The 26006-nt window shown below is 42.2% G+C and overlaps 1 protein-coding gene across 1 annotated transcript; it reads right to left on the bottom strand.

The window, feature by feature from the left end:
• Positions 1 to 429: 429 nt before the first annotated feature.
• LOC149310943 (solute carrier family 22 member 2-like) lies at positions 430 to 24205 on the bottom strand. Its single transcript, XM_089528426.1, has 11 exons — positions 23789 to 24205; positions 18547 to 18650; positions 17292 to 17446; positions 14663 to 14831; positions 13976 to 14090; positions 11263 to 11369; positions 10533 to 10747; positions 8609 to 8717; positions 6082 to 6194; positions 4616 to 4715; positions 430 to 826 (listed from the first exon to the last, which is right to left on the bottom strand). The coding sequence occupies exons 1-11, from the start codon at positions 24203 to 24205 to the stop codon at positions 760 to 762; spliced, it is 1671 nt and encodes a 556-aa protein (XP_089384552.1). The 3' UTR covers positions 430 to 759.
• Between the last annotated feature and the right edge of the window lie 1801 nt (positions 24206 to 26006).

Below are 26006 nucleotides of genomic sequence, written 5' to 3'. Positions count from 1 at the left end.
ATGTTTTCAGTTTTGTCTTTATTTTTATTTTTAAACATATGCAACCACAGCCACAGAACTTTCCTCTCTCTCTCTCTCTCGGGTGAGCTTGTAAACCATCTAATCCAACTCCCCGCTTACAACAGAAAATTCAGAGCTAAATCAGCTAAACTGAGTTTGCAGCTACTGCTAGAACTACTAGTCACCTCACCTGTCATTAGCAGTGGTTAAACTTTACTATGAGTGTGAAAAAATCTACACCAGGGGAGGTTAGGAAAACCATCATGCAGATATGGAGGGCTTAGAGAAATTTGCAGCTTTAAAAAAAGGATTATCTGCTATTAGCTAACTTTTGCTGTTGGAAACTTAGTAGAGAGTCTGGCCAAAGTTAAACATATTTCCTTCTCATTGAAGCCAATGTAAAAGTTAAACACATGCTCATCTGTCACTTATTAGAATCAACAAGTCTTAAAAATGCTTATGTCTGGCTCAATGATGCATTTTATTTTAGTTGATACGCAGCTTCTAGCATTGTTGTTTCCTTAAACAGTGCAGCTCCTTGAAGCTGCCTGTTTTGTAGCACTTTCAGCCTCTGGGAGGCACTGTCTATGTTATTTTCTTCAGGACAGCACAGTCCTTTAAAATACATTGTAGTCAGGGTAGGAGCAAAGAACCAAAGGGTTACAGAATGTTAAAGAATGATGACAAAGGTTGTTGTTCATCCACTTGATCCACTTCCCTTCATGTATCACCAAGGGGAAAATCTTGGAGAAAGCTGTCTTAATGAGGTACAGTGTCTGAGGTCTGAACATGAAGATAAATAATGTTTTCTTTTGGCTTTCCTTGCCTGTGGAAATAAAGCCAGAAGAGCAAAATGAATACAAAAGAAAGGAGGTTGAAAACCAGAATATTATTAAAGATGTACATTACCATGGCCTTCTGGGGCAAAAGTACATGACACTTAAAACGGGAACTGCCCACCATTTAAAATTTTCCACCGTGCCTGAATTTCATACTACATTGGAACACTGTGAAAAACTTTAATGGCTGGTGGCTGTTGAGACTCAGCTTCTGCTGTGTTAAAATGTGGAAAGAATCAGATGGCACCAAGTCCCAAATTGGGTCCAGAGGGCTGTGGGTGGCTGGGTGCTGCTGACAGCCCTTTTGAGCTACTACATATTTTGCACCCATGTCTCAAAGTCCTCTTCATGCCCAGAGGGGGAGCAAGGATGTCCACACTGAAAGCATTGGCCAGGTATAGCAGCAGATATTGAAACCTCTGGATTGGCTCGAATAGTACCCATACCCTCCAACATTTCACAGATGAAACCTGGGACATGTGTAGGCAGCATTGTAGTGTGGTCAAGATGGCAAAAAGTACTAATGAGGAAGAAGTGGGATGGTGTTGCCTTTACATACAAGGTGGCACAGGGTGCTCACATTTCTTTCTATATGCACACACAACTTTCAGCAGCCCAGCCACATTCCTGTTGCAGAATGCCCTTAGGAACTATGTTTGCTGTAAGGGGTATGGAGGTTCAGCCATCTCCTATTTAAAGGCAAGGCACAGACCCCAACTTCAAAATATGCTCACATCACACAATATCTGCATTTCTTTCTCTGTACTCTTGGAGTAGGAGAGAGATGCATGGCACTGTAAAAGCTGGAGAAAATACTCAGCATGCATTGAAACCCTAGTCAGACTTTCAAAAGGCAATTAAAATAAGCACTTGAGAAGAAGGATCAGGCTAATCCCCCACATCATCACTCTGTATGTGGGAAGAGAGATAGACCAAGTAGGAGAGGCTCTTGAGGAGAGGCTACACATGTAGCAGACAAGACTCCTTCTCAGACTGTTGCTCTCTTCACCTATTATTTATTTATTTGGGTCAAAATCTTGTATAACCTTTCTCACAATGTAAATTTGTGTGGACTTGACTAAGTAGCAGAGGTGCTAAGGAACTCAGTTATTGAACTGTGAAGGTGCATAATTGATGCACATCAGAGGACTCATTCCCATTGGAGGAATGACTTGATTTCTGATCCGGCTTGGCTGCGTGTCAGAAATCGATCCCAAATAGTCCCTTGTCCCCACTACAAACAAGATTTACCTTACTCCAGAGTAAGCAACTTCTGGGAGCAGGGAGGGAGAGAAACAGGGGACTTCTGGGAGCAGAGAGGAAGATAAACGGAGGACTCTGGTAAAGGCAAGGCAAATGGGGGACGTCTGGGAGCAGGGAGGGAGAGAAACGGGTCTTCGGGGAGCAGGGAGGGAGAGAAACGCAGGACTGCTGGGGCATCCTGGGAAGGAAGAAACGGAGGACAATGTTTTCTTTAAATTAAACTGAGCGCCTATGCGATTGATTGCTTTAGCAACTACATGCCTTTGCAAGTAGTTGCAAAAGCAATCAATCAAATATGTGGTTAGTTTAATTAAAAAAACAAGTACAGGGGGGAGAAATGGTGGATCTGTCATAATCTGAGGCGGGATGGTAAAAACCCCTCTGCCATTTGTCCCTCCCCTCCTGAATGCTGTGATTCCAATCTGTTGTTCCCACCTATTTGACTCACTTCAGGATCGATTCTTGTGAAAAGAACTTAAAATAAATACAGTGGTACCCCGGGATACGAATTGACCGCGTTACGAAATTTCCGGGGTACGAAAAAGTTAGATTTAAAAAAACTGTTCCGGGTTACGAAGGATTTTTCGGGTTACGAAATTAATTTCGGCGCGAAATTCAAATGTAAAGCGCGGCTAGCGGCTTTCCAGCGCCTTTTCGGGTTGCGAAATGTATCGGGTTACGAACGGCGCCGCGGAACGAATTAAATTCGTAACCCGAGGTAGCACTGTAAATAAAAAATAGTCTCAAATAACCCCAGGTTATTTGTGTTTGCCCGGTTTCTTTCCTCCTGGAATCAATCCAATGAGGATCAGAAGCGGGTTCAAATGGGAACAAGAGTCGTTTGCCCTGAATTCTGCATCTGAGCAAACTGCAGTGGGAATGAGCCCTCTACTTACAAGCACACAGTGCTACAAGATGATGGCCTAGATCTATCTATCTGGTCTTTCTCCTAAATGGAACTTAAAACAGCTTACAATATAAGTTAAAACAAAATAGCTAATATAGGCGCTTTCCAGACTGGTGCTTAGCGCTGGCCTGGATACGTGCTAGGGTTGCCTGGGACGTACTTTACAGACGCCCTACAACCCTAGCGCGTAACTGTGGCGGCATAATGGTGGCACCCTGTGTACATGGGTGCTGCCATTATGATGTCACAGCCGCACCGCGTCCAAACGGCGCATGCACTGGCGTGTTCACACCGCATCAGGCCGCTTGTGGCGGCCTAACAGCGGCGCCGGAAGGAGCTCTGGAGCTCCTTCTTGGGAGCGCCTTGTTCCCGCAGCCACCAAACGGCTGTGGGAACGAAGCCGGGGGAAAAGGGCAGAGCAGTCCCTTTCTTTCCTAGCAGTGGTTCCCCAGGGTGCCCTGGTGCATGAAGCCCCAAGGACACCCCTTTTTGGGACCAGGGAGGAGCGGCATTTTGCCACTTCTCCCTGGTCCTGAAAAGCGCCGGATTGGGGCCTTTGGGCTGCCGCTGTGGCTGCCCTGGCCCCAATATGTGGTTCAAAGGGGCGGCTGCAGGCTGCCATAATGTGTAATATAAAAGTTTAAAAAGGATTAATTCAATTGATTTTTAATCCAATTAAAACACTATTTTAAGGCATTTATTTCAAAGCCAACATTTTTTCTAATGTTTATTTTAATCTCTTTTGTATGTCTGATTCAGATAAATAAATCTTTGCACATAAGAGCAAAACATCTGGACAGTCCCCTTCCTTGGATGAAATTAGGGGAGCTTTTGCACATTTTACAATGATTTTTACTTTTAGGGATTTTCAACCCAAATGCTGTTTGGGTAAAAACACTGGATTTTGCAATGTTTGCAAAATGACAACAATAAGTCTTGTGTATAAATCATTATATTCAGCATAAAGTACATTTTTTCCACAAATCCCCAAACCCACAAATGATGAAAAATGCTACAAAAAGTGCAGTTCTTTTACTCTTGCTTCATATGGATAATTACATGGTGGTTTATAGGTTTTTTTTTCTTCCCAGTGGGGTGGCTGGACATGTCAAGATACCTTTTCTAGATGAGGCTGAGGAATTTGTAAGTATTCTTCTGATTCCTAGTATGAATAAGGCTTTAGTATGCAGTTGTCAATGTAGTAGTTTGAATGCTGGACTGTGGCTCTGGAGATTTGAGTCCCCACTCAACCATGGAAACTGGTTGAGTGGCCTTGGGCAAGTCACACTCTTTTAGCCTCAGAGGAAAGTAATGGCAAACCCTCCCTCTCTGAACACTGTATCTGGCCAAGAAAACCCTGTGATAGATTCCCCTTAGGGTTGCCATAAGCCAGAAACAACTTAGAGGCACACAACAACAACAATTCAATTGTGTCCCCCAACACTGAGAAGACACTGTTTGCTCATAATACCTCTCCACATATTCATGGTCTATAGCTTTCATCAGCCCTATCCAATAATGAAGACTCATGGGAGCTGCAGTCCACAAATTTCTGGAGGGCTGTGGTTGCTTATTCCTGCTTTAAGACATGTTAAAAGAACTATACCTGTACAAATTTTCAGCTTCCTCAATTGTTTCAGGTAAAGTTTTTCCTTTGGTTTCAGGTAAGAGTAGTACCAAACCACCATCGATGAGGCCAATCACAGCTTGAAAACAGAAATGCAGCACACAGAAAAGGTCAGTTGAAGCCATGCTGTGCGCTTATATTTTCAAAATAGCATTAAGCAATACTGAAGTGCTTCAGCAATATGTTACTCATGCCAAAAACACATAGCTGATGTGTATTACAGGAAATGACACTTTGTAGATGCAAGTTCTGCTTCCCTGCCCCTCCACAGAATATTTATGAATGACCTGCTTTTTCTCCAAAGTCCAACTTAAAGTGGAAAATTACCTGTCTTTTCTAGAAATCCAGAACAATGAGACCTTATCTTTTATGCTAAATATTCAGAAAAAAATAAAAATAACGTATGACTGGACATAAATAACAGGATATTAATGTACAAGGAATTGATCCTAGAACAGCCAAATGTATGTTCACGGTTCTTGACAAATGGCTTTATCACACTTTATCTGATCATATTTTTAGAAGGATGTTTGCCAGCTCTTGTACTTCATAGCCATCAAAACAGTTGGCACTGGGTTTGAGGGAGCCCTGGGCAAAGTGCCCTCTGATGGACCTCTTACAACATTAACCCTCTCAATCTCACCTGGAAGGGACAGCAACACCACTCCAAGGGCGACTTGAAGCTGTCATTTATATTTTCCACAATGCCTCAGAGCCCAAAATATAGGTTCACATAAAGGCAATGAGAAACAGAAATGGTCTCTTCTAAATGTAGCTATTCATCTTGAAGAACCTATAACAACAGTCCGTGCTGGTGGGCCTTGATGACACTGGGTCTGGTAATTTATTTTCTATCTTCTATTGAATATGCATGCAGGCTATAAGTGGACTGTTATTATGCTGGGAAAATAGCTGGGATGTCTTGAGCAGGAAAGATTCAAATAAAGAATATTGTAATGTCACCCCAAGAAAGCCAGTGTGGCGTAGTGGTTTGAGTGTTGGACTATGACTAAGGAGACCAGGGTTCAATTTGCAGCTGAGCCACAAAACCCACTTGGGAAAGTCACATGCTCTTAGCCTCAGGGGAAGGCAATGGCAAACCTCTGAACTAATTCTGCCATGAAAACCCCATATAGGTTCACCTTAGGGTCATTATAAATCTTAACTTGAAGGCACACAAAAAGAGCATCATCCCAAGACACCTGTGAGTCTAAACCTAACTGCCAAGTACATAAGTATGATCTGTATTTATCAGGGAGACAGCACACAGGATTTGGGACATTAATAGCCATTTGTTTTTTTCTCATATAGCTTTCATGTCTACAGATTCATAGTTTCTATGTAAATTTCTTAGTTATACTTATTGCTGAAGATCCTTTCACATAGTGCCCTAAAAGCAATTATCTACTCTCAGTTAATATAGAAGAATAAGATGAAATTCTTACCAAAGACTACAAGTGGCAATTCATTCCAGATATCTGCCAAGCGGTAGACAATGAATGGAGTTATGATCCCACCAATATCACACATGGAAGAGCAGACAAGTACCCCAAGGTTCCTTAAAATACAAAAACAAACACATATACATAGGATAGCCATCATTTTATTAATACTGTCTCTGAAGAATTCTGTATCGTTTCATGTAGTGAACCACTGGAGAAAAAAAAAACGATCAAAAGTACATTTGATCCACTCCCGCCCCCTTGATTTTTGTGGGAGAACCAGCTTGACCTCCTCCCTGGTTGCTCAACTCCCACTCACCACAGATGCTGCTTCTACTACTGCTGAAACAGTCTGGAGTCTGGAGATTATTGCATGGGCAAATAAAGCGTCCTTTCCCTGACGGGGTAAGGTCACTTTACGGATTACTATCGGGTGTTATTGCAGGCTAAAACGCTGACTCTGTCACCCAGCCATGCTTAGCATGCCGATTTTCAAGTACAGAAGCTTCTCATGAGGAGATCTTATTCCGTTGGGGAAAGGATGCTTTATTTGCCTGTGCGATAATCTCCTAAATTAGCTAAAAGTGTCTGTGAGGGAAAGAAATCAGAACTGTGGATTATCTATTCTTGTCTATACAAGAATTACGTGTTATGCATCAAACTGGGAGGGTGATATATCTCTGTATCAAGGATAGAGATGAGGGATAGGGCTGGGTTCTTTGCAGATGAGAGATGTGAGAGCCATAAGGTGGGTCAGAACAGTAGAGAGGGAGGGAAGAACTATTTGATTTAGCAGCAAAGGAAGTTGAAAAGAAATCTGAATATTATGAACACTACTTGGAAGAATTACAGTGGGCCCTTGGTGTCTGCTGGGATTTGGTTCTAGGGACCCCCATGAATACCAAAATCTGTGGATGCTCAAGTCCCATTAAATACAATGGCATAGTAAAATGATGTCCCTTATATAAAATGGCAAAATGAAGGTTTGCCTATTGGAATTTGTATATTTTAAAAATATTTTCAAACTGTGGATGCTTGAATTTGTGGATAAAGAATCCATGGATATGGAGGGCTCACTGTACTCTTCTTTTGCCTACATCGCCCAGAATCATTCAGCCACCACTGCCAGTGACTAACTATGCTCAAAAAGTAATATTAGTACAGTGTGTGGGGAGAAGGGGAGGCACGTCCCATAGGGATGAATGGAGTGTGCGCCCATGGTGTGCTCTTGCCGCTGCGCCACTGTGACACCGCGTCGCTGTGTGCACTAGCCCCATTCATTTAAATGGGGCTCAAGCATAGGCGGTATTTGTTTTACGTGGGGAAGTCTGGAACGGATCCCCCGCGTAAAGTAAGGGCACACTGTACTTCACTTAGGAGCTTATTAGATGAAGAAATAAGCTGGTTTACCTCTTCTGCATTCTATTCAGGATCTGGAATGCCCCCAGATGTTATTAGACCTAAATTGCCACTGATACTAGCCGCGATACCACCACCCGGATGCATCCTGGGTTGAAGCCTCACTCAACCAGCACTTTTTCGAAGTTGGAGGTTTTCCAAGTTCAAAAAATGGCCAGCTGAGTAAGGCTTCGACCCATGATGCATCTGGGCAGTGATACTGCAGCTAGATCGGAGGTGATTTAGGTCTGATAACATCCCAGATCCTGAAGTGAATGAGGAAGAGGCAAACCGACTTATTTTTTTCATTTGATAAGCTCCTGAGATATCTTCATTTTCTGCCATGAATGGAAGATCTCTTTGGATGGGTTGCTCTTCCCAGATGCTCTGATGCACAGGCACACGTAAATTAGAATTTAAGTACATTTCTAGGGGATGAATGACTACTTCCAGTTTCAGATGGTGTGCCAACAAATTAGTAGGTCTCACCCAGTCTCTACATTGTGAGTCATACAGTTACATATATCCTCCAACATTTCACAGATGAAAACCAGGACAGGTGTGGCCAAGCAATATCAAAATGTGGTCAAAATGGATTAACAAGGAAGAGCACACAAACTAGGAGGGGTTGCAGCAGTTTGCTTTCCCTGAGCCTATTGAGAAGGGCAAGATTCTACCCTCTTTGCCCTGCTGAGTTAAATTGAGTGCAAAGTACTTTTGTACTTTGAACTCGGTTTGCAGCAACTAGAATAGGAGGAAAGTGAGAGAAGGACAGAAAAACAGACATTTAAAGAAAAACCAGCTGAAAAATGGAGATGATGAAGGATTAATTAGGACTGTCCCTACCACTCCATAACACCTGGTTGGTTCAGCTCTCTACTTAAAAAAAGCACATGGCTAAAGTCTTGACTGGTCATTTGCTGCACACATACTTTCCTTTACTGTGAACACCCCAGCCAGTGTTAAGAAACAGTGTTTTTGTTGCTGCTAGACAGGCATTTCTGTCAACTGGGGAGGGCATTTGAGGGACCCTGGAGGCCTGGACCTGTGCCCTATGGTCCTGGCCTAACAGCATCTTTGCTTTGAGAAGAGATTTTGTTCCATCCTAGAGGACTGTAGATGGTTCACTCACCTGAGGAATGTTGGGTATAGTTCTGCATTGACTAAGCAAACCATTTCATAGGTCATTGTAATACCCAGTCTGCCTAAGCAAGCAGCCATCATTTTAAGCCAATACAGATCTGAAAAGACATTGAAAAATAGTTGCTGCTGAAAGTTTCCCTGACTTTGCATGTTTGTTTGTTTTTTCTGGCAAAAACTGATGTTAAGTGATCCCTCTGTTTTGGAATTTTACTTCAGAGGTAAGCAACAGAGATCAGCCTTACAAAATCACTTTGATTTTTATGAAAATTCTGAGGATCCAGGTGCAAAGTAATAGGTCAACAAGGCAGGAATGAGCTACAAATTAAATGACTAAGTCCCTCTCTGTAGCTGCTCAGATGTGGAATTTGTGATCATTATTAGCACAACCAACCTCTCAAATCCTTTCCCAAAAAACTCCACTCCCAGTTTCTCACACATACATACCCCAGTTTTATTTCTCAGAATCCTAACTTAGGATAGAAATATCTTTTAGTAGATGATGCACTGCATGTCTCAGTTATCTACTAATAAAACTGAATCTACTTTTTGCTCTTCTCATTCTGTTTTATGAAGCAGGTTTTGTATCCCTTCATATAATACTTGCTTGCACTGCATCAAATATTTATAACGAAGTAATGGAACATCATTAAAGCTTTCAGTAGACCTACAGTTGTGTGATGTATTTGGAAGGTGAAGAGATGCTAGTATACAAAGTTAATTAGTTCCATTGTGTGACACAGATCCTCGATATGTGAGCAACCCAACTCACAGAAAGTGCTGCCATAAAAACCTCATTCAGGCATTAACAATGGTGTTAAACTAAACATGTGAAGAAGTGGAGTGTACTCATCCCATTCTTTCTGGCATCGCTGTCGTCCTGTTGAGAGTCACCACACATGATAGATGGCCTCTTCTTCAGATGGTGCCTCTCCACATGAGGCTGATGCCAGAGGGTCAAAACTAGTGCAATTCTCTTCCTCATAATTTATTTTAACTCTGAATTTTTTGAATGCTTGAACAGGGCTAAACCCACACTACTTATCCAAGGACGGTATGTACAGTAGACCACAGAATGTTATTTTAAAAAATCACTGCATAGGTGTTATTTTTCAAGTCCAATGCTATGTTAGTTGTTATGTACCAAATGCCCCCACCCCAAATATCCCCCCAGATGATTCTCTGCCAATAATATTTTGGGAATGAGAAGTGGGAGTACTTCTATTTTCTGAGATATAGCTGCACATACACAGTAGATAAGCAAAGCCAAAAAAGGGAAGGGTGTCCAAAAAAGTAAATCACCCCCAAAAAGGAAACAAAACACCTCAAACAAAAATAGCACCAAAGCGATAAACCTAAATTATAAACTATATAACAATCACACAGACATCAAAATCCATTCAAATCCACAAATGGGCATGATATATTGACAAAATTGCTGTGTTCAAACAGCTTGTATATCATAAACCGACTGAGGACTATGACAACTACTCACATGATTAGAAAGTTGTTTCTGTAGGTCTTCATCAGTGACAAGACATTGCCAGCCATGTTGTTCTGTGTTTACAACATCATAAACTAGACTTATGATTTTATAAATTTTGGTATTCATATTTACAATTGTAGCACTGATGACACCATCACAAATGCCTCCTAAAGCCCCCCTTAAAAGCAAGGCAGCCATAACCACCAAAGGAGTGCTGCAACACTGATGAATAAGGTGCTGAAGGATGGTGCATCCAGCCTCCTCCCACCAGTGTGCCTCAGTGTGACAAGCAGTTACAACCCATACAAGTCCCTGTATATTATTTTTCCCATAAGAACAGTCGAAAAAGTACCGTGGGGAAAAAACTAAGTTCTGACACGTAAATGGCAAGCAAGATAATCCCATAAAGACATCTCAGTGCAGAACTTACTTTCAGGGACAAGGGCTGTAACAAGACAGGCAGCTCCTGCCGTCAGATTTGATGCAGCCCACGGATAGCGACGTCCTACACGGTCAATTGTGAGTATGAGTATGATGGCAGCTGGAAATTCAACAAGAGCAGAGTAAAAAAAGTCCAGATAAATGTTGCCGCCAGATATTCCCATGTGCATGATGAGGCCCTGATATATTACCGAGCTTGTAAACCTAGACAAAGAATAGAGGCCAAATGAAGCCATATATTTCCCCAAGACAGTGCTCATCCAGAAATTCCACTCTTCAGAGTAAGGAAAAGTTACATTTTTGGATTGTGTGTTACTGAATTCCCCCACCCAACACTAGTAGCTGGATAATTTTAGGAACAGAACTCCAAAAATTAATTTTTCCAAACTGCACGTTAACCGCCCGGATTGGTTTGCCAGAGGGCGGTATACAAATAAAATAAAAAAAATAAAGCTTCACATTTAAATATAGAGCAAAAACAGAGGATAGTAACTAGTGTGCTTTGGCCTCCAAAGATGGAATTGTAGAGTGTGTCATGAATGTATGGAAATTGTAGATGGGCTTCCAATTGACAGACACATTGCAGTGTAGGAATTGAGGAACTCCAGTGTATCTTTATATGGCTTTCTCTGAGAGTTACATGTATGGGAGGGGTTGGATCATTTTCATGGAGATGGACTGATGTGCAAGGCAAAGGCTTTTTAATGAACATTTCTTACCAAGTATACATTAAGATGAGCGTGTGTTTCCTTATCTGTGGTGTTCTCACGAGATCTAGAAAGGAAGGGTGTAGCTTTTCACCCTCTTCGTCCTCAGACTGTAAATTCTAAAAGATCAAATGAAGCAGGAGTACTGTGGTGTGAGGAGATGGAATTTAAAAAGACTGAGCTTGACACTTTGAGCTATTTTTTCAGGGATTCTAGAAAAACTTCAGGAAGAACAAAGGTTAGAAGACACCCGCCCCCATTAAAACATCTTCAAATATCTTTTATATGTTTTTTCATTTTTTTCAAACACTATTTTGAAAAAGAACAATTCCCAAAGCTATTATGAGTTTTTTAAAAAAATAATAACATTTATTAATATTTTAAAAGTAGAAACATACATACAAACATACATAGACTTGAACAAAAACATAAACATAAACAAAAAAATAAAAATAGTGACAAGCAAAACAACAACCATTTTATATGTGTGTCTAATTTGCAGACATGGAGTCCACAGTCTCACTTTTCATCACAGCAAGTTGGGGAAGGAGTAAAATGGTGCACAAACCCATGGTACGCATGCCCATTATAATCAATGGGCTTTGAATATATGTGAATTTCCATGTGTGTGTGTGTGTGTGTGTGTGGGGTTCCAGAATGGATCCCCCTGCAAAAATGGAGGAACGAATATATATATATATCTTAACAATTGCTACCTCTCCTACACTGTACCTCTCATTAAAATACTTTCTTCTTTTCTCTATCCACCACTTAATGATGTACTCTAATTTCTCCTCCTTTCATTATCCTTTCATTCTTTATTCTTCACTAAATAACAAAATAACAATGTCATTATGATGTTTAGGCAACAACCATGCAAGCACTTAGAGCACAAAAGCTGAAAGAAATGTGTGTCTTCATGGGTCATGGATATAGACAAGTGTGTCCATACACACTGGACCTCTGGCAGATATTTTAATCCCTTTCTCTAATTTTTCATGCCAAAAACAATGTCATGTTGCACAGTCTGTTCGCTGCTCATATGCACATGATTCTCCAGCCAACCAGATTCCCCAAGCTTGCTTCCACACAGGACTAGACCTATCATTAGGCAGAGTGAAGCAACCACTTTAGGAAGCAGATGTATGTGTCACTGTGAGATAGCAGCAAATTGTTAATTACTGAAGCCATTGTTCTTGTATTTATTCTGCTAGAGATGGGATGAGATGCCCCAACATGGCTGGCTTGGGATGCTGTGAACTTCTTTTTACGGAAGTCAGGGATAGGGACACCATTTTCTTCTCTACCTTAGGCAGCAAAATGTTGTTGGTTAGCCCTGCTTCCACACACTCAATGCCCTGAGCTCAGGGGTGAGGAAAGTGTGGCCAATGAAACATATCCATCTCACCCCATTTTTATCAGCCCTTGAAGCCATGCAGAATATCCCCCCCAAGCCCCAAGCCCCCAGACTCTCTACCCAGTTCTTTTTTGTGGGTGATTTTTCATCCTCAAATTGCTTCAAACAGTTCAAAACAGCTACAAAACACTGTTTTGCTCCAACTCTCACTGGCTCCCCAAGAAGACCACAAATGGGCATAAAATCAGCTAAGAACAAAAGTGGGGATGACATTTATTTATTTATTTATTGGATTTATATCCTGCCTTTCTCTCAAATATGGGATTTATAACATCACCTCTGGTCTCACTGTGAAGTAGTAATGCAACCTTCCAGGGATCATAGAGTGAAAAATGGCTCCTAGCTCTTGCCCAATTGTCCATTCCTATCCTAGCTGGATCAAGAAAGAGCTACAGCTCATTATTATGTCTACACCAAAGAGGTAATGGTGTTCTCTGAGGCTGCTGATGTACTGCAGAATTAATGCAGTTTGACACCGCTTTAACTGTCACAGCTCCAGTTTATGGAATTCTCAGATCTGTAGTCTGCTGTGGCAAGTGTTTACATACCTCCCCCTGTGTCGGCCCAGGGACCTGCTACTAGCATGTGTTCCATATATTTAAGCACTGTCACTCCTACTGAGAAGCCCCCCACCATCATATCTGATGCAGAAACAGGGTGACTGGCTGCATCCATGTGGCCAGGCACCCTGTTTCTGTTTCAGAAGAGGCAATGTGGGACTTTCCAGTGGGAATGGTGGTGTTGAAAGGTAAGGCCATTTAAACAGCTGAGGGTTATCATGGAGATTCCAGGAAACTCCATGGCAAACCTGGGATCAAATTGGCCATGGCATTAAGGGCTGTTTACTCTGGGATTAGGACAGATCCACCTGATCCTGGGTTTTGGCCTGTGTCATCCAAAGAGGTTATGACACAAGGCTAGGAGTGACATGGGGTTTTTAGTCTGTACGGACAGCCCCAGAGAAGACAGAATATCATTAAAAATCTACAGATCTCTGAATTTCATAGCATTGCACCATGCCCATTATTATTATTATTATTATTATTATTATTATTATTATTATTATCCTGACCTTTCCCCAAAACTGAGACTCATGGCTGCTAACAATATTTAAAAAAACAGTACAATTACAAGTATACAATGGGCTGATCTGAGGGCAGTTACTCTGTAAGAATGGGTTTGACAATTAAACACATCTTCAAGTTTGCAGCAAACTGACTTCTGTCTTGAATTATGAACAATATATACATAATATAAAAACTAATGTTTAGTTAATAAAATTTTTGAAGATAAAATAGGTTGGTTTACCTCCATTGATGAAGGTAGCTTCTTCTGGTTTGCCTTGGCAATGCTTTTTATGATTTTCAGAGCTTTATCACTTTCCTGTTGGGCTATCAACCACCGTGGGGACTCTGGAAGACACCTGAAATGTCAAGAAATTGGCTATAATATTAATTGTAAAAGAAAAGGTAGGATAATATGGGCATTGGTCTGAGCACTGTGAGAAACTGAACATGAAAGCAAATATCAACATCTTAGTGCCAAGTATCTTACACTCTAGTTTATCTTTTGAATTGTAAATTTATTGGAAAATAACCTACAAAGCCATATTGTCCATTAACCTTGTTTAGATTCTAATTACTCTTCCCTTTGCATAGTTTATGTACTTAAAATTTACAGTACTAACATCTCCCAGGGTTAAAGTCAGATGGGTAACAAATACACTCTTTCTGGGGGGAAATGAACTATTTAGCACAAATTTAGCAAACTAGACATAACATTTTGGCCTGAATCCTATTGTTAGTTTCAGCTCAAGTAGAACCATTGACTCAGTGAGATTTACCTGTGTGTTGACTCACTATTCAGGACTACTCTTAATTGGGACTAACCAATAGGGATCAGACCTAGGTCATTATATAGTTCTGTCTTCCAATGCTGATGTTTTTACTTATGTTCTGTTCTTTTCCTTCCTTATTGAAATTAAGTCTTGTTTACCAGTAATACAGCAAGAAGAAGAAGTGTGGCAATGTCACAGCAAGTTGTAGCCATCTCCAGTGAGGAATTGCATAAGCAATAGCAGCAAATACAAGGAGCCCAACAGTAAAGGCCATTTGGTAAACTATACCAACTGTTCTCCTGTAGTCTAAGCCAACGAATTCTGTGACTTTGAAAAACAGAAAAACATAATCAGTGTAAATTAGGGGGAATTATCTAAATACTACTGAATCTAGATCCCCCTATGTAGATATATACCAGCCTGATCATTAAGATCTATCATGAAGACCTCTTCTGTGACTCTCCAGTGAGAACAGTACACCATGTGGAGGTACAAGAGAAAGATTTCTGGTTTGTATGTTGTCGTGGTGAAGTGACCTGTCCTTAGAAGCTCTACTGGCATTGGTTGGTTTGATTGTTTCACAAATTTAAACCTACCTGTTCATACAATTATTAGGGACCAGGTGAGACTGTAGTGTGGCTTTATCAGATTGTGGGTCTTATTTTGTTTGAGGTGAATTTAAAATTCTTTAAACTGTTCATAAAGTTTTAAATTGCTCTTAAAGTGATTTCACTGATATACCTTACTTGGGAGATCTGCTGATACAAAGTGAATTAGAAATATTTTAAGCATAGGTGGCTGGAATCCTGTTGGGAAGTTATAGAATCATAGAATCATAGAATTGGAAGAGACCGCAAGGGCCATCCAGTCCAACTCCCTGCCATGCAGGAAATCCAAATCAAAGCATCCCCGACAGATGGCCATCCAGCCTCTGTTTAAAGACCTCCAAGGAAGGAGACTCCACTACACTCCGAGGGAGTGTGTTCCACTGTCGGACAGCCCTTACTGTCAGGAAGTTCTTCCTAATTTTGAGATGGAATCTCTTTTGCTGTAGCTTGCATCCATTGTTCCGGGTCCTAGTCTCTGGAGCAGCAGAAAACAGTTATATCAGTAACTTCACAAGTTGAAGTAACTTTGCAAGTTATGCAAGCTGAACTGCACCACTGTGCAACATTCATAGTCTCAGGAGTGAAGTGGATGTGTACGTATGCCATTGGGTCTCTTGTACAAGAAGAGCTAGCAGTGTGTCCTAGTGCACAGTGAGTCCAGATGTTTGTGGATAATTTCAAACAGAAAGAAGAAACCCTTAAAGTGAACAAAATTTGGCTACCAGTCCTGAGGAATAGCAAAATAAGGAGTCAGCAAATGCAAATGGGAAACCATTTAGAGTCAGGGGCTTTCCCAGCAGATAATGATCACCAATTAGCAGACATTAATTCTCTTTTGCATTAGCCTCCCAGCCTGAGGCCGGCCATCAGCACAGAACAATACACATGCAAATCACTCCTGCATTCCCAGGCTCACACAGTATATATACACCCATTGTTTCCAGGCAAGTATTCTCTGAAGATGCCAGCCACAGATGCTGGTGAAACGTCAGGAAGAAAATTTTCTAGAACATGGCCACATAGCCCGAAAAACCCACAAAAAACTATGGATGCCAGCCATGAAAGCCTTCGACTTCATATCCATAAAAGCTCATGGTAACAAAAATGTGTAACTCTTTAAGGTGCAAGAGGATTCTTTGCTGTTAAAGGAGGTAAAATACAACTTATAATTTAATATACAAAAACATCTCTTTTTATTAAAAGGATATATTTAATATTTTCTTCTTTCTGATTCTTCCATTTACATTTTGACCCACAGTGATCAATTAGCTAAGTGTGCAATCCAGTACATAATTAAGTGAGATTGAAGGCCATTGAGACTTACTTTTTGTTTTGAGTAGACATGTATACATTTCCACTCTGAAGGCTTCCCTCAGAGTATTCTAGATTTGAATCCCTCCCAAATTCCCCGTTACCTATGCTCTCTCCATAGTGATGATTGTGGCTGCCTTCCCACATGATTCCCATTTTCACCCAGTGCCAGCAATGAGGTTGCAACAAGTTGTCCAGCCATGTTAGCAATGTTGGGTGCCTCATTCTGATCTCAGTGAAGAATGGATGCAAACTACAGGAAGAGATTCCACCTCAACATTAGCAGGAACTTCCTGACAGTAAGGGCTGTTTGACAGTGGAACACTGTTCCTTGGAATGTAGTGGAGTCTCCTTTCTTAGAGGTCTTCAAACAGAGGCTGGATGGCCATCTGTTGGGGATGCTTTGATGGAGATTTCCTGCATGGCGGGGGGTTGGACTGGATGGTCCTTATGGTCTCTTCCAACTTTATGATTCTATGATTCATGCCCCCAGTAGTGGCATTGGGTACCTCGTAGGGACCATATGGGAAGGCAGCAGCCTGTCATCACTACAGAGAGAGCTGGAAATTCGGAGTAAAAAGTAAGGTTTTAAAATTTGAGTTAAGAAAAAAAAAGGCTGGATCAGATGTGAATGTCATGAAGACAATTTGTACCTGACTTGGAGTTTTGACCCTGTATCATGTACACCGGACACAGTGAGCCTGGGTAGAATTCGAAATAAGCCACGTAGATAAGCCCTCGAACTCTCTGATCCTGCCTTACATTTCTTGGCAGAGCTTACACTCAACATAATTGTGCTACAACAAATCTATTGCATCTTTTAATTTACTTATTAAATCCCAGGAGACACAACAATTAAAAGGCTTACTCAGGATGTAGCCTGTTAACCATCCTGCTTTACTGACCAGCCCTTGTATTAAACGGAAGATCACCACCCAGATGTAGCTAGGTGCAACGGCCACAAGAACACCGGAGATGGAATTGATAAGGATGGTGATTAACAGGCACAATTTACGGCCAAACCTATTGGGAAAAATGACACATTATTATATAAATGAAACCAGACGTGTGACCCTCATCACAATTAATTATATGGGAATAAAAATGGTAGGCTAATTTGCTCCTAGACAAAATCAAAACCACATTTCTTGCTTTTCAGTAAGAGAATTAGTCTCCACATATAAAGGTATGTCTTTACGACTTAACCTTGTAAAATAAATTTCTACAAATCTAAACGTAAACTTACTTGTCTGGACCATTTTTCCCATCTACATATCCACGGCACCTGCCTTGCAAATTTCCCTGCCTTACTACTAGACTTGAGTGTCATTCCTTCACTCCACCCCAAAAGATGTTTCTGACGTCCTTGTTTTTAGGACCTCCCTTGTAAATTGCTGTAAATATTTTCAGAGCTGATGGGCTATAGATAACATTGTCTATGATGTTCACAATTCCATCAGACCAGTTGTACACAGCCAAATCTGGTTCTAATTGGTTTTCTGTCCTCCACCCCTTAAAACTAATACATTGATACTTATTTCCTATTCAGTGAATGTGCCAGCTATGAACTCAGACCATAATTAATGGTGAGATCAGACATGTATTCTATGTTTTATCAAGCTGAGGTCAATGAACAATGCAAATATTTTAACTATTTTAATACCTAGCAATTGCAACAAAATCCAACCAATATCACCAATTTCACAGAAAAACCATACTCTATTTTCAATAGGCTGTGACTCAAGTTACAGGATGTAAATCTTTGCTTGTTTCATTGTTGCGCACAAGAACGAAATCTTATTGGATAAGACACTAATCATTTTTGTGCCCGTTTCTATGATTTTTCACATTTCAAGGACATTTTGTGAAAATTTCATTGTGCAAAAAGCAATGAGGTGTTTTTCCAAATATATTTTTCCCAAAGGAAAGTACCATAATGCAAAATCAAATCAACTCATGGTGGTTAACCTATTTTTTATTTCGAGGTGTCTTGATGTGTTGAAACATCTTTTCTCCTCATGGACAAAAATATTTGTGTGTGTTCTGTACACCACTATTCTCTAGCTTCTATAGATTCTTAACATACTAAGCCTCTCCCCCTTGATGTATAAAATCTGACCAACCTGTCGGCCATGTATCCAATGCCTATGGAACCAACAAAAAATCCCACATTCACACATGACTGAAACAGGTCCAGTTTCCAGGCATCCTCACACACCAGGTCAAACTAAAAACAAAACAAAATCCAGATTAGAGAATATATATATGAAACTTTATTTCATTTTTTCTGTCACTTACCGAGTCTTGGACTGGCTGCCAATGGCTCAAGGACCAGGACTAGTCCATGGATCGCCACTTTGACTAGCACTGCTCTGAAGAGCATTTTCAGCACATGCAAATATGAGCCAATATTTTTTTATTCCAAGATACTGGAGCTTTATTTATTTATTAAAAGCATTTATATAGCAATTAATTATCATTGTTTTTATTCATTGCAGTGAACAACATACTTAATTTAAAAAATGATTAAAAATGAAAAGGATGCATCATTATAGACAATTACATAATTGAATTTGAGAAGCCAAGAACATTAGTTCTAAGAGTACCAGTTAAAATGGGTTGGATTAAAATTAAGTTAATTGGATTTAAGTTCTAGTGAAATCAATCTGATTTGAATTTGGATCCAAGTGAATATTAACAGCAGAGTTGAGAGCAATCTTTTAAAAATTCTCATTTCAGAGTGGTGAGTGAATGAGAATCTACACATACAACAAATACAGCACACTGAGGACTCTGTCTTCCTACAGAACTAGGACTGTGTCTATAGTGTTGTTGTTGTTGATGATGATGATGTTGTATACCTTCAAGTAGTTTCTGACTTGTGGCAACTCTAAAGTGAACCTATCACGGGGTTTTCTTGGAAAGATTTGTTCAGAGGAGGTTTGCCTTTGCCTTCCTCTGAAGCTGAGAGAGTGTGACTTGCCTAACATCACCCAATGGGTTTCCATGGTCAAGCAGGGATTCAGACCTTGGTCTCTAGAGTCATAATTCAGAGCTCAAACCACTACACCACACTGGCCCTTATGTATACACTATGCAGCTATAGCAGTCTGATACTACTTTAACTGTAAAAGTTCCATCCTACATAAACCTGAGATTTGTGGTTTGCTGGGGTACACAGAATTAGAGTTTGATTTTTTAAAAATGGAAATGATTTGAGTTACTCATACTTTACTACCTCAGTGGGTTGTTACTTGTTATCATTACTACAATCAAGAAAGTAACACTCTGGATAACTCATTATTAATATGTTACTGTTACCATTACTGTTTTGCCATTGAAAAATACAGGAAAATACTCTTGAGTTGCCTCTATTTTTGATCATCATAGTTCTGAGCAGACCACCTTACTTCAACATTGACTTTAGAGATGGAGAAAAGCAACATGTCCTACATTCCCTGAGATGTCAGCTAGTGTACCTCTTCCCTGCTGTCTCCATCCTGTCAGATATCATGGCAATATCTGGCCAGGATTATTTTTGGATTTATCTCTATCTCCACCCCTCCTGGCATTCCAAGTTTTGCTATGCTTTGCCTGATAAAAAGATCTAAAGCTATCTGATGGGGTGGACTGGCAGGTTTTTCTCCCATTGCGCTAGGGACTGGCACCATATTTGTACCCATGGACTACAATTATTTCTTTCTTTCCTGGAAACTTGCCACAAACTGCCAGCCAATGGCTGGGGAATCAGCAATGGACCATGGTCCACCATTTTAACTAGCATTGATCGGAAGGACTGGAATGCTCTTTTAATATGTATTTAATGAAAGTGTTAACCTACCTTGGATCATGGCTAGGTTGTTTTATTTTAACTAGTAATGAAATGCCATTAATCACAAAAAGTCCAGATGAACAGAACAGATTTTGCTTGCTGCCTAAAAGATAATACCAGATTTGCTTTGGGAAGGAGATTGCTTGTTACGGTACAACCACAGGCATGTTCCTACCTCTCCCAGTAACGACACCTGGGAGTTTAACACACAGGAGACAAAGCGCCCAAATCCCATGGGGTTTAAACTCAGGAATATCCCACAAGAGCAGGATTGTTTTCAGATAATGTCATGCAACTTGGGCATTAATGCGACATTAACCCGTGCAGAAAACTGCAAAATTGCAGAAACTCCCAAAGTTGAATAGCAGCATAATTTTGGGGCTTTCTGCATGGGTTAATGTCGCATTAATGTCAATTGCCCGACATGTCTGAAATAGGGTTGCCATAGTGCCGGACCTCGAAACCGGGAAAAATGTAGGACAAAATTTTCAAATGTAGGACACACAAAAAGTGTGTCCTACATTTGAAAATTCTGTCCTACATTTTACCGCGATCGCAGCGGAGGCCAAGCGGCAAGGGAAAGCCTCCACTTAAGGAGGCTTTCCCTCCCCGCCTGGGCCCCGCCACGATCGGAGGCCAGGATCGGGGCCTCTCCTCGTTCCTGGGACCCTCAGGGCCCAGGAAGGAGGGGAGGAGGCCGGCGGCGATCGCCCCGGCTTCGGCTCCTTCTTGGCCCCGGCTGGGACCAGGAAGGAGGGGAGGAGGCCGGCGGCGATCGCCCCGGCCTCGGCTCCTTCTTGGCCCCGGCTGGGACCAGGAAGGAGGGGAGGAGGCCGGCGGCGATCGCCCCGGCCTCGGCTCCTTCTTGGCCCCGGCTGGAACCAGGAAGGAGGGGAGGAGGCCGGCGGCGATCGCTGCGGCCTCGCCTCCTTCTTGGCCCCGGCTGGGACCAGGAAGGAGGGGAGGAGGCCGGCGGCGATCGCCCCGGCCTCGGCTCCTTCTTGGCCCTGGCTGGGACCAGGAAGGAGGGGAGGAGGCCTGCGGCGATCGCCGCGGCCTCGGCTCCTTCTTGGCCCCCGCAGGGACCAGGAAGGAGGGGAGGAGGCCGGCGGCGATCGCCGCAGCCTCGCCTCCTTCTTGGCCCCCGCAGGGACCAGGAAGGAGGGGAGGAGGCCGGCGGCGATCGCCCCGGCCTCGCCCCAGGCCTCAGAAAGGCCTTGGAGCCGCGGCGGCGGAGGTGGCCGCGGTGGGCGGGGCCGTCCCGGTTTGGGCGCCAAACCGGACCGGGACCGGGATGGCACCACCCAAACCGGGATTGTCCCGCCGGGGGGCGGGATATGGCAACCCTAGTCTGAAAACAATCCTGTTCTTGCGGGATATTCCCAGGGATTTAAACCCCATTTATCCATGGAATTTGGGCGCTTTGTCTTCTGTGTGATAAAGTCCCTGGATAAGGTGCTTCCATACACTGAGGCTGCAGCCACACTGCAGAATTGAAGCAGATTGATACCAGTTTAACTGCCATGGCTCTACCCGATAGAATCCTGGGATTTGGAGTTTGCTAAAGTATTCAGCCAGGTCTTTTAGAGAGCTCTGCTGCCTCATTAAACTACTGCTCCCAGTATTCCACAGAATAGAGTGATGGCAGTTAAAGCGGTGTTGAACTGCTTTCATTTGGCAGTGTGGATACACCCTAACTGGCTGATGTAAAGATCTGAAAGATCCATATCACCTTATGCAGCCTGTTGAAAATATAGGGCAAGGGAAATGATTTGCATTTTTCTGGATCCTATTACATTCCATCTAACTCTCACAACTGTCTAAATATACTTTGTACCTGAACATTTATTATTACTCTGTACTGCATCCAAAGAAGTAGGTTTATATTCACAAATGCTCAGTCATAATGCTGCTGCCACATTTTTTTCTCTGCTCCTCTTCCATTCCTTTTTTTTATGCTGCAAGAGACTAAGGGGCTCTTCAGACTGGCTATTAAGGCCAGCCTGGAGGCAGAGTCAGGGCACTGCGTCTACATGATGCATGCCCTGACTCTGCCCCCAGGGTGCTGTGACACTGCATGCCACTCCACATGGTACATGGTGTCACAGTGCTCCTCTGACGCTGCGTCTGAATGACGCAGCGCTGAAAGAGTACCATATAGCCACAGCCCCACAGCTACCACACCCTGGAAATGCCAGATTGGGACCTCAGCGTGCAGTTGCCACGGCCCTGATCTGGCTAGGATGGGGCAGTATCACGTCATCCCTTAGGAGATGTCTGTATAGCCCCCAACATGATACATCTTTGAAAACTACCTGGATAAGGATGTCTGATGAGGCTCACAGCTGCCTGGTGTAATTGTTACTGGTGTAATTGCACTATAATTCCACCTTAACAATCATGGATACATTTTAAGGAATCCTGGGATTTGTAGTTTGTTGAGACATTAGAACTTTCCTCTAAAGGATTCTAAATATTTGTTCTCTAAGGTGCATCTACATTATAGAAATAATGCAGTTTAACACCATTTTTGGTGCCATAGCTCCATTCTGTGGAATCCTGGGATTTATAGTTTTACAAGGTCTTTTAGCCTTCTTTACTAAAGTGTGTGATGCCCCTCAAAACTAGAAATCGTAGGATTCTGTAGGATTCAGTCATGTCAGTTAAAGTTGTGTCAACCTGTATTATTTATGCAGTTTAGATAAACCCCAAAACTGAAAACTCTGGGTTAGCCACCTTGGGTCCCTTTTTGGGAGAAAGTCAGAATAAAAATAAAATAAAATAAACCTTGAGATTCCATAGGATGCTCCCATGGCAATTAAAGTGAAATCATAGTGCTATAATTGTATCATGTAAAAGGACCACCAATTTCAAAGTTCAGGGCAGAAGAGGGGAAAGTGCACTCTGTGGACTTCATGTGGCCCTCAAATCTTTTTTGCATCCTTCAACTTCCCTACACTTCCTCCATCCCCATGCAATTTTTTAAAAAGTTAAAATAGTTAAAATAATATATATATATATATTTACGTTCAGGCAAAAAAAAATCATCTCCAAACCACCAAAACTATGGCAAAACTGCACCAAAACAAGGTGAACTGGGCTACTTTGCATGCTCACTGGGAAACCAGATGAAAACCAGTTGAAATCAAAATGGGAAGCAATGTTGCATGACTTCCAGGTCGATAGAAAAGTATCATGGTAGTCTACCAGCTGGTGGTGTGTGTGTGTGTGTGTGTGCAATAAAATGTGGCTCCTACTATTGGTATAGCTGCCCACCCCCAGTTTAAGGTCTAGCCATGGATGCTGAATTGATCACAATCTTTTACTACAATGGTGGGCAGCAGGGTAGTTTGTGCATGGCACCTATACTTCTGTCCTTCAACATCTCACTGCTGTGTCTTGCCCCCTTCCCATGCATCACCATGTGGGCAACCACTTCACTCTACCTCACGGTAGGGCTGGCCCTGCTTTGGTCCTTTATGCCAGGATTGCCTACTACCAAATAGCTCATAATTGATGTAAGGCATTCTTACCTCACTCACAATGGATGAACCCCCGACATCATAAAACCAGCCATCTTGGCAAGGAATGAGAGGAATGCTGCTTTGGTTCCCAGAAGTGATGAAAAAGTCTATTGGATCAATGCAGTCCAGCTCGGTGACGTTCCAGTCCACGTCGTATCTCTGGCACTGACTCGTGACTGTGTCACCGTGGTTCACTTTTTTTGGAAGTGTGTAATTCAGCTCCTCTTCCAGACTCCAGCCACATCTGGCTCTTAACTCAGCAACCCCAGGATTCTGACAGTGGTGTTCTGGTATAAAACCTAGGAAGACAATACCTACATAGATGGGTGTGAAAGCAGCAGAAAACAAACACAGGACAAAAAATGCCCTTTTCTGGTACAAGCCAAACTCCCCAATATGCTCTAAAATGTCATCTAAGGTAGGCATTCTTGCATCTGAGACAACTCACTAGAAACACCAGCCTCATGTGTGTGTTTCAGTTATTTTGTTGGCAGCAATATTGTTTATATTATATAACTGTGTGAGATCAGACCAAAAGTCACAGTGAAGTTAATTCACTTTGTAAATGGACAAACCATGCATTGCAGCCTTTATTTTCAGTCACTCTCTACTTGTCATTTCCCCCTAGTTCCTGGCCAAGGGATGCTGGGAAAGGTAGTCCAAGACCAGGGAATTTTCTCTAGCTCTCCAATGTCTTGTTTGGAGTCCTGGCTGACCCCTTTCTCTGGCTCCTGTGAGCAATGAGTGAGTTTTGGCTGGGGCTGACAGTATGCACAGAGCCAAGGCATGGAGATGCTTACTTTGTAATGCCCTGAAGCAAATTGTCCTTCCTCCTCCCTGGGCAGACCTGCTTGGAATTCTTCATTATAATCATGAAGAAAAATATGGCTGGAGTTTAGCATAGGACTTACATCTTCATAAGTGGGCATGTATACCAAAAACAGAACTGAGGAGGAGCCAGCATGGTGTGGTGGTTTGACTATTGGACTATGACTCTGAAGATCAGGGTTTGCATTTCTGCTTGCCATGGAAGCCCAGTGGCTGACCTTGGGCAAGTCACACTTTTTCATTCTCAGAGTATGGCACCCCCCCCCCCCCCCCCCACCGGCTGAGGAACAAATCTTGCCTCAAAATTCCCCTGATAAGTCACCATATGTTAGAAACAACTTGAAGGCACACAACAATAAAGTTTCTCAATGTCCATATTCACTTAGGGGCTGCTGCGACATTACAATGTACAGGTGTCTATTTCACAATGGTAACCAGTGGAATGACTGGTGTACCATGGCCCCAGTGTGTAATGGGCACCAATGCACATTGGGGTAGTCTTGATGGCCTTCTGGATCCTTGCTAGGCAGTACTGGAATGCAACAGGAGGCCCAAGGTACATCAGGAGTGTCTGATGTGCATTCACAACTGTCCAATGCACATAAGAAGTGTCCAGTGTGCATCACAAATGCCTAACAGGAGTTCCCAACATGTATTGGGAATACCTGGTGCACATGGGAACATTCTTGTTAGTGCCTGAATGTGCATATTTGCAACAGGGTTGCATTGCACTTTGCAATGTAGCTAAAGTTACAAAACATGGACCACAATGTAGAATCTTGGCCAATATTTTTATTAATCAGGTTTCCTGTACCATGACATACTGGCTAGACTGTAATTCTGATATCTAATAAAATACTTGTTCAGTACAACCAAAATTCAGGGCTATTTCTCCCCAAGATGTCTTCAAGTAGCCACATTTTTAGTCAATGTGAAGCATAGCTTGGAAAAGTTGGCTGGAATCCTGTATGGGAGATACATACATGTAAGCACCATAGTTGCAGTGCTCCCAGTCTAATTTGGCCCCCATCCCTACTTATTTGGAAGCAGCCCCTGTGATTGATGAGGATCTGTTCCTGTCACGTATTACACTGCTGTCATTTCCATCCTCTCATATGAGTGATCTCAGGTGTGACAGGCAGGAGCAGAACCTCTGTCACAATTCCCACTCACATCAGAGATTGCTTAAATGAGAGATGGGTGGGAACATCAGCCAGCACTGGAAAATTCTCATGGTCCCTTTGCTGCTGTGTGCTTTCAAGTAATTTCTGACTCATGGTGACCCTAAGGTGAACCCATTATGGTGTTTTCCTGGCAGAATTAGTTCATCTAAGGCTGAGAGAGTGTTGCCCAAGTTACCCAGTAGGGTTCCATGGATAAACTATGATTCCATGACTGA

This window comes from Sceloporus occidentalis, unplaced genomic scaffold, assembly GCF_023333645.1.
Source record: "Sceloporus occidentalis isolate IW3139 unplaced genomic scaffold, rSceOcc1.0.p SCAF_6, whole genome shotgun sequence".
In the NCBI taxonomy this organism is placed as follows: Eukaryota; Metazoa; Chordata; class Lepidosauria; order Squamata; family Phrynosomatidae; genus Sceloporus; species Sceloporus occidentalis.
The sequence above is the reverse complement of the archived record's forward strand: the minus strand, read 5'-3'. Positions and strand labels throughout refer to the sequence as shown.